The 14,692-nt window shown below is 46.2% G+C and overlaps 1 protein-coding gene across 1 annotated transcript; it reads left to right on the top strand.

Annotated features, from left to right (window-relative positions):
* Positions 1-4,474: 4,474 nt before the first annotated feature.
* Positions 4,475-10,100, top strand: znf646 (zinc finger protein 646; the record flags this gene model as incomplete). Its single annotated transcript, XM_080020778.1, has 3 exons — positions 4,475-7,092; positions 7,588-8,658; positions 9,269-10,100. The coding sequence occupies 3 exons, from the start codon at positions 4,475-4,477 to the stop codon at positions 10,098-10,100; spliced, it is 4,521 nt and encodes a 1,506-aa protein (XP_079876904.1).
* Between the last annotated feature and the right edge of the window lie 4,592 nt (positions 10,101-14,692).

Here is a 14,692-nt window from a genome sequence, read left to right on the forward strand (position 1 = left end):
CCTTGCCGCACTGCTCGCACTGGTAGGGTTTGCTCTGGGAGTGAATGCGTTGGTGGCAGGCCAGAGAGGAGGAGCGGGAGAAGGCCTTCCCACAGTCCGAGCACAGGTAAGGCTTCTCCCCCGTGTGGGAGCGCTCGTGGTTTTTGAGGTCCTTCAGCTCTGTGTAGGTCTTCCCGCAGTCGTCACAGGCGTATGGCCTGTGACCCTGGTGGTTGCGCCGGTGCTTCCTGAACACAGAGGGGTCTGCAAAACTCTTTCCGCATTCGGCGCAGAAATACGGCTTCTCTCCCGTGTGAGAACGCATGTGCACCTTTAGTTTAGACAGGGTGGGATAACTCTTTGAGCACTGCGGGCAGGAGTACGGACGCTCGCCACTGTGCTGAGTCATGTGTATCCTGAGGCATATGGCTTGCATGAAGGCCTTTCCGCACTCTGTGCAGATGAACGGCTTTTCTCCGGTGTGAGAGCGGCTGTGGTTGCGGAGCTCTGTGGGAGTCTTGTAAGCCTTGTGACAATCGGGACACTGGAAGGGACGCTGAGCCGAGTGCGAGCGCTCATGCTTGGAGAGCTGTGCCTTGCTAGAGAATGTTTTACTACACTGGGCACACGCATGCTCCTGGTGCTGACGTCCTCGGCCGTGGGCTGACAGCTTGTGACCCCGTAAGGCCGAGGGAGTCCTGAAAGCTTCCTGACACACGGAGCATTTGAGAGACGGCCTGGGTTTCGGAGGCCGGCCCCTCCCTCGCTTTTTTGTAGGCTTCTCCTTAACCACCTCCTCACTATGTTGGCTATCTTCGTTCTGTGCCGGAACAGGGGTATACTGCTCGGCCGTCGGGGGAACTCCCGGTTGGGGAGAGGCCATCTTTGTATATTAAGATGTTGACGGCACTGCCCTTGGTGAGGAGAAAAATAGAAGTAGCGTTAGAGGGTTCTGAAAATTAAAAAAATATATGCAAATATATATATATATATATATATATATATATATATATATATATATATATATATATATTTTTTTTTAAGGGCCTCCCCAGATGAGTCCAAGCTGCATCGCTCAACTTGCAGCGCTAGTCTAGATCCGTTATATTTGTGTATCCTGATGATTGGAGAGGAGGATGAGAGTGCGACATAAAGGACAACGCGGAGGGCGCTAGGACCCGAGGGACACGGAGCAGGGCCGGACGGAGGAAGTGGAAGGAGACGGTGCACAACACGTCATATGCATGGATATAACATATACATATATATATATATTATTATATATAAACATATATATAAAACATAGATACACAAAAGAGCCGCGGCAGGTGTGCGTGAAAAGAATCTAAAACCGGAGACGATGCCATGTTTATAAAAGCTGAACATAGTTCGTAACTTGAGGTATTTGTCTGTCGCTAGTTGTTGTTTTGTACCGACTCAAAATGGCTGGCTTTAGGACCGGCAGCGCAGCAAGAGACTGGCAGAGCAGCCACCATTATTATTTGTATTAGTATTATTATCATATTCCGGACACGTTTCCTTTCTGTTTTACATTTAAACATCAACAATAAAGACGTTTCTTACCCTAATTTGTTCACGGATGATTATAAATCGCCTCGATCCAAAGCTTCGCCGAACGCGAGCGCTGAGCAAGCGACGCGACACTGGAACGAATCGTTCGCTACGAACGATCCGTCCCAGTGACTCGGTGTCGGGAGTCACTTCGATAAAAAACAAACAAACAAACAAACAAACAAACAAACAAACAAACAAACAAACCAAAACATCAAATGTTGGAATCACATCAAGTCAGTGACACCAGGACTGAATTAAACACCAAAACACATTTGGCAGAAGTTACATCGAATGTGACTGATGTTAAAACCGCCAAATAAACCATTTGGACAGAAGTTCATCACTGCACGTGTGTCTGGCGCGTACGTCCTTGTTGGCGCCTTTTACACGTTTTGTTTCGCTTTCCTGAATAAATACTTATTCTGATTTAAGTTCATTTTCTTTCTACTTTGTTTTTTTTTTTTTCCCCCCGTTCATCCGCGTTTACTTCAATATCCCACTGCGCCGCTGTGTCTTGGCCGCAAACAAACCACGAATCCCAATCAAATATTCGATAGAATCAGATGAAACAATTTTCCGTGATCAGTAAAAATTAAAAAATAAAAACACATTGAATGGTTTTTTTTTTACGGGACTGAAAAGATTTGAGCGATAATTCCCCATTCACGACCCAGAGCCAAAGACTCTTCCGAATCTCGTTCATCGTTTACCGACAACCATCCCTCCCCTGTGCGGCATACCAACCGAATCAAATGGACGAAAAGCGAACGAATCTTTTTTTTTTTGGGGGGGGGGGGGGGGGGGGGGGGTGTTTAACTGAGTGACTCGTCAAGGACCGAATCTGAAATAAACAGTTGAAGCTTTCATCGCTACCGCGGCGGCGGACCAGCTCCGGTGCGTTCGAGTGTGCGGGCACATACAAAGCGAAAGGCGAAAGATGGCGTGCTAGCCGCAGCTAACGAGCTAGCCGGACGGCTAACCAGGCAGCCGGACCGCTAACCAGGTAGCCAGGCCGCTAACCAGGTAGCCAGGCCGCTAACCAGGTAGCCAGACCGCTAACCAGGTAGCCAGGCCGCTAACCAGGTAGCCAGGCAACCGTGAAAAGTTGTCTCGGAGTGATTTCAAAGCACGAGCTTCTCTGGAAACCGAAACCAGCCGCACCGCGGAGCGACGGGGGCACTTTAGCGGGTGACGTCTCCGGGTGAAAGTTGCTTGAGCTCGGGCGGGACGCCGCGGGGCGGGCGGGACGCCGCGGGGCGGGCGGGCGGGCGGGCGGGCGGTGGGGGAAAGTGGCCACGTCGCGGGGTGACGTTCCGAACATATTTCCCACGTCAACGGAGACGAAGCCCCTTCGGGTTCACTTTTACTTTCGGGGGGTGGCGTTACACCCGCGCGGCGCTTCGACCGACGGATGTTTTCGTCCACTAGGAACTGTGCGCGGCGTCGCCGGGGGAAGCGTTTGAGTGCGACACATTTCCTGTTTCCTAGCAACAAGAGCGGTGTGGAAATGGAAGATGGGAGAGAGAAAAAAGGAAAAAAAAAAGACAATTGAAAGGGGATTTTCCCTTCCTCTGCCAATAAACGCTGCGCCAGTTCGGGGATGAATGGGGAGAAAAGCCTCCGGGAGTAATTCCACGCTCGGCACGGGACCAGGTATTGCGTTTGCCGCGCCCGGCGCCGCGACGCCTTTCTGTGGAAAACGACTTCTGGGCTTTTTGGTGCAATGTTTGTTTAGCTAAGCACGGGCGTGCTAGCCGCTAGTGGCTAGCACGCCGATGCTAGCTCGCTGCTTGGCAAGTGAAAACAGACAGGGAATCGACCGCGCGTCGCCACAGTTGAGCGCAGGACACGCGTGGATCGGTTCGGTCTGGTTGTTTTTGAATGTGTGAATGTAAATGTCTCGGAAATGTCTGGGCGGCGGAATACCCCTCGCCAGGCGTTGGTCTTTGGTTTATTGACACTGCTAACCGCGTTAGCCTGCGAGGCTAGTGCCAAGGTGGAGCTTGGCTCCTAAAGTTTACTGATATCGATGTGATTGCCAAGTTTACTTTAAGATTTCGAAATGTGCTTTGAGGACATAATTGCGGTTCTCGACAAACTTGAACATTTACATTTTTTCATCTTCTGTGATTGCACATCCAGACTATTTAATATATTTTATGTTTGTAATTAATGTGTGATTTTTTTTTTTGTATTCTCTTTTGCTGTCCATTGAAAATAACTACTCTATATTTCATGAGCTGATTATTACTTTTTGTTTATTGTGTATATATATATATATATATATATATTTATTTTTTATTTTTATTTATTAGTTAATTTACTGCATATACTTCTATCATAAGTAAAGGCAGTCAAAAAGTCATTGTTTATTAGAAGTCCTGTCCACAATACTTGAGTGAATTTGTGTTAAATTTGTTTTTTTAATCATCACTAATGCATTAAATGTAAGACACAGGTATTTTCATTGTTCCTTATAAATATTTTATTTTATTCTATAAGTATTCAACTTACTGTATTACGTTTTAGGAGTCAGTCGGCCTATTAGAAATATTTTTTTTATTTTTATCTTTTCCTAGGACATATTGTGTGCTATCACCGGGTGCGTTGCATTACATTTCACTGCATATATGTATGAAAGTATGTATATGTATGTGACAAATAAAAAATCCTGAATCTTGAATATGATGTCGCTCTAATCAACCTCCTTTTCTCTCCTTTTCAGATCGACCTGCCTCCCCGACACCCGGCCCGTTCTGATTTTAGTGTGTGTTGATATTCTCTTGGGCGCTTCGTGGACACCTTTGAAAACAGTTTGCCTCCTCCTACGTGGAAGAATTAGGCAGCCGTAGATGTATTTACATCCCCGTTGTTTTTTTTACAAGCTGCATCTCCATTTTTTCCCAAACATAACCCTGCGATGGATGAGCCAGAGCCCGGCCGGAGCAAAGGGTTTCCTTGCAAACAGTGCAGCGTAGTTTGTTCCAACATGCCCAGTCTCATAGAACACATGGAGTGTCATCTTGAAGACGAAGACCGCAAATTTAAATGCGACGAATGTGGCCGTGGCTATAGACATGCCGGCAGCTTGGCTAACCACAAGAAAACGCATGATGTCGGATCTTTTCAATGCCAGATATGTGGTAAAGAAAACTCAAATGCGTTGTCGCTAAAGAGTCACCTCCGAAGTCACACCTCTCCGAAAAAGTATAGCTGTGTGGAGTGTGGCAAGTCATTTCGACTGGCTAGCCAGCTGGCTACACACGAGAGGGTTCACCTGTCCCGGCAAGTAAAGGAGCGATCTTGTAGGAGGACGGGAAAGGAGTATTCTGCCTCAGAGAATAGAAATGAAGACGACTCTCATCCCCTTTACGATCATTCATCAAGTGGTGGAGCTTCCGGGGAAAACAGTCCCACTGAGGAGGAAATGAGGCCGGGAGACAATGCGGAAGTCTCTGACGATGCGGCAAATCGTCCTTACAAATGTGATTTGTGTGACAAGGCGTACATCCACTACCGAAGTCTGACCAATCATAAAAAGACACACCAGACAGGAATGTTCGAGTGCACCGTCTGTTTCAAGTTGTTTAATAACATGGCCGCCCTCTACAGCCACCAGAGAACCCACAAGACCAGAAGTGGAGCAGAGCCTCCTTCGAGGGGCGTCCCGTACACAAGCACACCCCTCAGCCGCTTTTCACCTCAGAGCCAGGACCCGCCCGTCTATTTCTGCCACTTATGTCAAGTGCTGTTCCCCAATGAGGAGGAGTTTCAGGAACACATTCAAATGCATAACTCTTCGTCCACGTCATATGGTGTTCACGATGACTTGCCAGAGAACCATAGTGTTTCTTATGAAAATAGCATTCATTCCCCGGAGTCAAATTTTTATGGCTCCCCTGTAAATAATATTCCTTCTGTGTCGTCGTCAATTGATAATCACGGAGATTTTGATCATTCTCGGGAGCAGATTCTGAACAACGGAAATATGTACTCTGACTGCTCCGGCAGTCAAACACCCGCCACCATGATCCCTCAGGGACAGCCTTCAGTCCCGAATGAAAATGTCCTCCATCCTGCCCCGGCACCGACGCAAAATGAAGACGTTGCACCAGAGATTGAAGACAACGGTGCAGCCGACGGCGAGGAACGGCGCTACAAGTGCGAGGTCTGCGGCAAGCGCTATCGGCACTCGGGGAGCCTGATCAACCACAAGAGGTCCCACCAGATCGGGATTTATCAGTGTTCCATCTGCAGGAAGAGCTACCCTCACCTGGCCGCCCTGAAGAGCCACCTGCGCCTCCACAAGGCGCAGCCATCTTCCTTTAGCCTCAGCAGTGAAGGGGATTGGCTGTCGTCTGAGCCCCTGACCCTGGAGAACCAGCAGGGGGGCTTTCTCTCACAAGAGCAGGAGGAGGAGGAGGACGAGGAGGAGGAAGAGGAGGGAGATGATGCAGGCGCTATGCTCTCCCTCGACCATGACACCGCTGTCGACCCCAGTAACGGAGCTTTATACCATGACCAGTTCAATCCAAACTTTTCGCAGGATGGGACTGTGCATCTACCTCAAGAGGAGCATCTGATGCAGAGGCACATGTGTGCAGACTGCGGAGAGACCTTTGCAGACATTGCAGGGATCAAGTCCCACAGCTGCCCCTCGCTACAGCAGCAACACACGGCCACTAACAACAGCTACGGTGGTAACACCAACTTCCAGGAAAGTAATAGTCAATGTGCCATTAGAAACCCAGGGGATAACATGGGGTTTCAAAGTCTGAATGGGAGTCACGACCAAAGTTATTTTAGCGAAGATGATTTCCACGAACATATGCATACCGGGCATTTGAACGGTGGCGGGGAAGAAGCGGATGAAGAGGAGGATGATGACGGAGATCTGTACCAATGCTCAGTTTGTGGGAACAGCTACACAAGCATGAGGGCTCTCAGGAGCCATCTTCGCGGTCACACCCAGTCCCAGAGCACCCCTGCAAGTTCAGGCCCTTCCTCCATGTCCTCCCATGATGAAATGAGGGATGACGAGTCTGGGGAGATGAAGATTTGCAGCACATGCGGGGAGAGTTTTGCCAAAAGGCAGGACTTCATTACGCATCAGCTTTCGCACCAGCCCCAGGTAGACAATACAGAGCAACTGCATACAAACAGAAACCACACCGTACGCAAGGAGGAGAGCCAAAGTGTCATGTGTGGCAACTGTGGTTTGATTTGTACCAGTTACCAGCACCTCACCAACCACGGTTGTGCAGCTGACAGTAAGAAGGCCACAAGTTATGAAGCTAACTCTAAAGTTAATAACTTTTCTACCCGTGAAAGGAGGGCAAGGCTCAATGAGAGGCTGGATAGTGCAGATCGTCAGTACAAGTGTGAACAATGTGGCCGCTCATATCGTCATGCCGGCTCGCTCTTAAACCACAAGAAGTCACATAAAACAGGAGTATTCCGCTGCCTTGTTTGTCAGAAGCGCTTCTACAATCTTCTAGCCCTCAAAAACCACCAGCGTTCACACTTTGACGTCAAAAGGTGAGTGTTAACTTCACAGAAGAAATAAAAGATGCTGTCATTTCCCATAATTGGCACTTGGCAGTTTATTTACAAGGAAACACTGTAGTATATCAGTCAGTATATGCTTTGTCAAGAGTTTCATTTGTCTATATGGCAGAGGGTTTATAATACCATCCCTGTGGTATTGTTTTAAAATTTACCTTTACTTTCATACAGAAGTTTTCAGTAGCAATTTCTTATGGTTTTTTAAATACTTGAAATATTAACTGTATAGTATGAAAATCCATCTGAACTGCTAGGCACATTAACTCTTTCCTGCAGAAACATTTTAGTTTTATTTTTGGCTAATTGACATTAAAGAAATAATCTACACAAATGTTGGTATCTATGCAATTTGGTCGATGGCATCAAAGAAATTCAAGTCATCAAATGTTCAACTCCACCCTCTTTAAATCTCTTCCGAAAGCTCAGTTTTGTAAACGCAGTATTGACAATGTGTTCTCCATCCCTCAGACATACTTGCCACGAGTGTGGGAAGGCCTTCAAGATTCAGAAGCAGCTGTTGAGTCACCTGAGAAGGCACAAGGAGAACCAGGCCAAAATCCAGGAGCTCAACAACCAGATCCAGGCCCTCATGCAGATGAATGGGAGCGGCTCCGATGGAGGAACACAGCGCGTCAGCGCAAACCGCGGTCGTCCTTCCACCGCCACCCGGCGGCGCAGGCAAGCCCCTCGGGACAAAAAGGCTCAAATGGGGGCAGAGACTGCGGTTAAATCGGAAGACTCGGGCGACCTTCGGCCTTTCGCCTGCGACCAATGTGGGCGCACATACCGCCACGCCGGAAGTCTGGTCAACCACAGAAACTCCCACAAGACGGGCGAGTACTACTGCTCTGTGTGCAACAACACCTACTCCAACCAACTGGCAATGAAGAACCACCTGCGCACCCACTTCGCATACAAGAAACACTTTTGCCAAAACTGTGGGAAAGGCTTCAGGGGAAAGAAACAGTTATTGTCGCATGTCTGCGCACACTTCAGAAAGGATGGCGCAGGAGGTGCGAGGGGACTGAAAACCAGAGCCTTAAAGTGCAAGGAGTCCTTCCCGTCCGGCCAACAACTGGCAGCCCACACTTGTGACGGAGCTTCAAACAACGGTGGCGCACACACAGGTGTGTCCCACGTCAAAGAGGAACGTCCCTTCACGTGCAACATATGCAGCCGCAGCTATCGCCACGCCGGCAGTCTCCTCAACCACAAAAACACCCACAAGACGGGGCACTTCAGCTGCAGCTTCTGCTCCAAGCCCTTCACCAACCCCATGGCGCTACGAAACCACACCCGTATCCACACGCAGAAGAAGAAGTACGTGTGCCTGACGTGCGGGAAGGCATTCCGCCTTGCCAGTATCCTCCACAACCACCAGAAGATCCACAGCAGAGGGGCCAGCCACTTCACCTGTCCAGAATGCGGCAAGAGCTTCCAGGGCAGGTCCGGCCTCAAGAGGCATCGGTGCCGGAGCGGGCAAGAGAACCCGGCACGAGCCAGCGTCAATCAGGTTGATAGCGGAGACAAGTGCTTCATGTGAGTTACTGTCACATAGTGAGCGCAGTATGTAAGTCTTGTTCCATCTTTCAGTCATTTATACTATAGTACGTATTTTTCAAGTCCTTTGCCTTTGACATATACATTCAAATATAAACAGATTTTATATTTTAGGGTTTTCTGCAGGTCCTTTAAAATGTCTTAAATGTTTTACAAATATTAGGCCTAAAAGGTCTTGTATTGGTATTCATGAGGTCTTCATTTCAATGCAAAATTTTTCCTTTTTATATCCATATATTTATTTTTTGTCAAAATTAGTCAAGTTCATCTGCATCAGTCAACATTAATTGTTATGAACCCTAAAACTACTGTTGAACCTGATATTTACCTTGCTACGCTTACCTGTTCTAGATGAACTCACCTCATACTTACCTTTCATACTTTATCGGATAAGATATGATTGTCTAATCAGTCTTAACATGCATTCATAAAGTTTTCAATTAAGAGTTTTAAATTGAACTCTCTGATACTTGCAGACACTCAGAATATCTCTGCTAGAAGAATCTTACTTTATTTGAAGGTTTTCCATTTCATTGTGGTGAATGATGTTCCCTTGAGGCACTGAAATTGAAACACGTCTCTGCTGCAGGTGCGACCTGTGTGGACGCTCGTACCGCCACGCCGGCTCCCTCCTCAACCACAAAAAGACGCACTCTGAGAACCTCCACCACTGCACCCTGTGTCTCCAGACGTTCCCCGATCCTCTCACTCTCCAAATCCACTCCCAGATGAAGCGCCACTGCTGCCCCGAGTGCGGCAAGACCTTCTGTCTGATCTCGCACCTTCAGAGCCACATGGAGGTGCACTCCAAGGACCGGTCCAGCATGGCCAGCTACCAGCAGCACCACGAGATGAACCACCGGTCCCGGGCTGTGGCCGGGAACCTCTGCTGGGACTCCAGCGTGGATCACAACATGGGGCTGGGCGGCATGGAAAAGCTGGCTCCGCCTCTGTCCCACATGCAAAGCGACGTTGCCGACCCGCAGGAGACGAGCGAGGCCGCCGGCGCGGAGGACAAGAGCCACGTCTGTGACCACTGCGGTCGCACGTATCGCCACGCCGGCTCCCTGCTCAACCACAAGAACAGCCACAAGATGGGCTCCTTCTTCTGCTCCGTCTGCCAGAAGGAGTTCACCAACCTGATGGCGCTCAAAAACCACCGGCGCATCCACACCGAGCCCAAGCGCTACCAGTGCGTGGAGTGCGGCAAGGCCTTCCGAGTGTCCACGCAACTGATCTGTCACCGGAGAATCCACACCAAAGAAAAGCCCTTCGCCTGCCTGCTGTGCGACAAGAGCTTTTCCAGCAAGTCCAACCTGCGGCACCACCAGAAGATGCACCAGAACGCACAGGCCTATGACTCCTCCTTCAGCATGGACGCCAATAGCTTCATGGACCTGGACATGGGATCTTTTCTCTGAGGGTTCTCGCGCCGTGTCGAAACGTGGAGCGAGACAGAATATAAATCGGGGGTTTTCCTTTTGTAGTTATTCGTCCTCCTATCGATAATTGTAAGACTGAATAATTTTCAGACATTGTTCTATTGATATTGGCAAAAATGTCCTCAAAGACGTTGACATTTCATCACACACTTGCAGTCTTACCTCTGCCACTGATTGGAATATGGTCGGTGAGAAGGCTCTGATGGGGGACAGGGGGGTCTGAATGATTTCCACCGAATGCTCAAGTCAGTCGATAGAAACATGGAATCACCAAACCAACCAAAGTGAACAGAAAGATGCCGTCAGCCATGTGAAGAACCTGTTAACTCACATTTTCCATGACTGTTAATGGCACAGTTCTCCTGATATTGGTGATATTTGTGCCTCTCGCAAGGTATAATTGTCCAGTGCCTCTGTAAGTTCCTTTACAAAAGAAAACATACAGACTATATATACATATATATTTATCTTTTGAGTCCTTTTGTCAGTTTAGCCATAAGGTTAAACTTATAGGCAAAGTGATTTACTAAAATCATGTAATCGAGTAAATTGTTGTACTGCTAATGATATTTAAGTTGATGGTTGAGTGGCATTTTATGCTAAAATGGATGTATTTAATCATTTATTCCTGTCTACTGATTTCCTTTTTTTCTCCCCGGTGTATATTTCACTAGAAAAGATTTTTTTTTTTTTTTTTTTTATAAATGTTTCAAGAATACGAAACTGCGTCTTCTCAGACCCATGTAGCCTTCAAGGAAGCTCATCAGTGGATAAGTCATCCATGCAGTTCCCAGTTTAGCTCAAAACGCAGGTTGGAACCAATAAGCCAAGGGTTGTTTTTGGCGACACTCAGGGGTAAACCTTCTAAAGGGACACACCTGACGTGGAGAACGTTGTAGATAAAACTCTAATGTGACGGAGACCGAGAAACGTCTCGCTTGTGGCATTTCAACGCCCCCCCCCCAATCTTCTCGCTCACGTGTTCTTCATCCAGCTCGTCCCATCGCCACTCCACATATATTGCATGTTCCTGAATTGTGATTGTAATTTCCCCCCTGAGCTTTATATAAAAAAAAAAAAAAAAAAAAAAAAAATCATTGACTTTGTAAAAGTGCCAATGACTCGAACGTAAAGCGATTGTAGCAAACAACTGTTCAGTGTGAGCAGCCCCGATTCTCACAGAAATTTCTATACTGTAGAAACCCCATTTACCTTTTTTTTTTTTTTTTATTATTTTTTTTTTCCTAACATACTTTTGGCATTTTATTAATCTTGTCGTTTGTTGGTTTAGTCCACCTCAATCGGTTCATGTCTGCGAGTCAAGGGGGAGCGGGCAGGGGTTAACTGTTAAAAAGTAGTCCTATTTTCACGCTAAAGTATTTTCTATCGCGCTCGTGAATTTTATGGGTTTACGAGAGAACCCTATACCCGTTTCCACCTCGCTGACCTAATACTTTTTAACACTTACTACATAGTGAAAAAGGTGCATTGTTATAAAATAGAAGTATTGTTGTTTTTTTCGGGGGGGGGGGGGGTTTGGGGGCTTGGTTTAGTGGGAGAACCGGGAAAACAGTCTGAAATTTGTGCCTGTTGTTCAAGCAGCAGTATTCACAGGAGAGCTGACGGCCTCCTTTTAAATAAACCTTATGTTTGCTTTACTTTATGCCTTATGCTTTACCTTTCATATATTATGAATATTTAAATATGTGGGGCGCTACTCGATTAAAAATGAATCGAGTAGATGTATAAAAAAGAATACCTCATCAAAATCCCTGCCTAACTTTTAACTGTTATCTTAATGCCTCATACAGCATGATACTGTAAAAGAAATACACTGTAATCATGCAAACTCGCTTGGGAATCAGTTTCTTTTAAGTTTTAAATTGAAGATTCTGATAACCTGCAGAGTGTCAGGTTCGTTGTTTTCGCTACGTCATTCGTAGGAGATGTTTTCACTGCGGCGTGAACGTGAGATTTTTGGTGTTTTGGGGTTTTTTGGGGTTTTTTTTCAAGGTAAAATTTGCACAGGTACAGGCGCTCGTAGCCTATGGAAGGTGAACAAGCGCAAGCCTTTGTGAAAAGTCAGCCAGACTATGAATGGAGCGGGTGGTTGGGGTGCCGACGCATTCCTACGGCAGTCACCGGGGTTCGGATGGCCGGGCTGTTTTAGGAAAAACCTCAGCTAGTTTGTGAGTCTTAACCCAATAAAGCAATATGCTGACAGCTCAGAGAACATAGTTTCAATACACAGTTTAATTTATGTCCCTCCACTGTATCAAGTATCGCAGATTCAGTTCATCCTCCATGTGGAGGAACCTTCAACCTGCAACAGTCTGAGCAACCTGCTGTCTTGTCATTTTATTATTTGAATATGTCCTATTCATACTAATGTAATACTTGACTGCTTCCCATGATCCTGGCACACGGGTGCTAATATGTTGCCGGTACTAATCTAGTGTCCTGCTGGAAGGCGCGGTGGATGGGCGGTCGGCAATGACATTGCCAAGTCGAACGGGTGTTTTGAGCCTCGCAGTAACGGGCGATCCGCCGCCTCCTCTCACCACTCGGCATCATCCTTCTTTCATACGTGTCATACACCTTGTTGGCCTACATATACGACAAACACATTTCCGATGAAAACTGCAGCCCGGGTTTTTGGTTTTTGGCGATCGCAGTTCTGTCTCTCAATGGCACTTAAGTGTTCACAGCCCATTATGTGTAAAGTGGAAGTACTGTAAATAGCACAGGGTCAGTCTCTGTATGACTACGGCAAGAGTTTCTCTTGGGGAGGAAACTGCTAGTTTAGATATGATGTAATAAAAAAAAAAAAAAAAGCATATACCACACATTTTGTTGAATTTTCAGTGTTCTAAAACCTGAGTCTGCTCGATATTTAATTCATATTTATATAACTATTTTGTCACTTTGAAGCGTAGGTTTTTACTTCTCTTTGGTAGGTCTCTGATCATAGTGTAGGGTATAAGCAGAATATGGAGAAATAGCTGTTGAAATTTAATGACTTGGAAAATAAACCGTGCAAGCGATGCATTTGTGTTGTGTCTGTTTCAAAGTTTAACAAGATAATCTGTATGTCCTTCCAGTGTCAAGATGTGGAAAAAACGGGATCAGGCCTTTTTTCGAGAATTCTTATTTTATTGAGAAAATATGCTGAGTACACAAAGCATAGCTCATTTGTAACATTAACTACAAGTCTCTCTCACTCACACACACACACACACACACACACACACACAGCTAAAGAGCAGGAAAAGGAAATTTAAACATTAGTTATTGGACTTTACAAGGCATGAGGCATAAGGGTTAGAAGAATCTTCACAGGAGCCCCTTCGACAACCTGTCTACATTAACCAGGCGTTGCATCTGAACATGGCAAGAGTTAAAAAAAATAAATAATATAAACACAGGAAAAAAAATACGTATCTAACGCCCAAACTGGATTTTGCTGCGGTTTTGCCACCACATTTTATTCTATGAAACTGGTTCAGTTCCGTTTCAAGTTTGAGGTTGTCTGCATAGTGTTAGAAAAAAAACAGAAAAAGGATGCCATCCAAATAGCAATTTAAACTTCATTTGGACAAGGTCACATACAGGCCTGGGTCAATAACACAACATAATTAACAAAAATCACAAAAATAAGAAAATTTTTAAAAAAGGAGATCCTTTTTTTCCCCCCTTTACCTCCAAACAAAAACATTGAAATGACCTGCAGTGGAGAAAAGGTTTTTTTATGTTCCTGGAGTTTCCAGTAAAGGTCGGGTCACACCGCGGGGACAGCCAGGTCTCTGTGCCCCGCCCCCCCCGGGTTTAGTGGGCGTGTTCTCTCCAAATCGATTGGCTGTTGTGGGCGTGGCAAACACTTCAAACCTTTCCCTTTTCATTACATTATCACTTTTTCATATTTAATATACGTTTTATAGATGGATGTGTAGCTGTTTACCGAGAAAAATAAGTTACCGCTAAAAAATACGTAACTAGCCCCTTATAATAAAGACTTTTCCTTGTCGGAGAAACATTAAATGACGTGTTCCTTATTTTATTGAAAGTTTAACGGACGATTTTCATTTAAAAGAAATAATCTAATCATGAAAAATACGCATTGGTCAGGACGCCACTGAGAGCGGATCTTCCCTCCTATTAGCTGTTGCCCGTGGCTCGGCGTTGCTCATTTGCATAAAGTTGACGTCTGCTCAACTTTTCTTGTCGCCGCGAAGCCGTGCGCCCATCGCCGACCGCTCCTCCGCCTCCTTCAGGTGGAGGAAGCTCCGGTGTGACCCCGACCATCACAGTACGTTAGAAGGTCTAGCCTTCACTCCTTTTATGAAAACAATCTAAAATATTACTGCACTAAAAACATGTGTGTGTGTGTGTGTGTGTGTGTGTGTGTGTGTGTGTGTGTGTGTGTGTTTGTGTGTGTTTCCAAACTGGAGGTACTGGCAGGTTTACCATTATTTCACCTTTAAAAGGAGCTACATTCAAATGGCTATGATGTGCTTAAAAGTTTGTCCCCATCGCTTCTCAGTCAGGTTGTTATAAAAACAAACACCGCCCCC

This window comes from Zeus faber, assembly GCF_960531495.2.
Source record: "Zeus faber genome assembly, chromosome: 20".
NCBI lineage: Eukaryota > Metazoa > Chordata > Actinopteri > Zeiformes > Zeidae > Zeus > Zeus faber.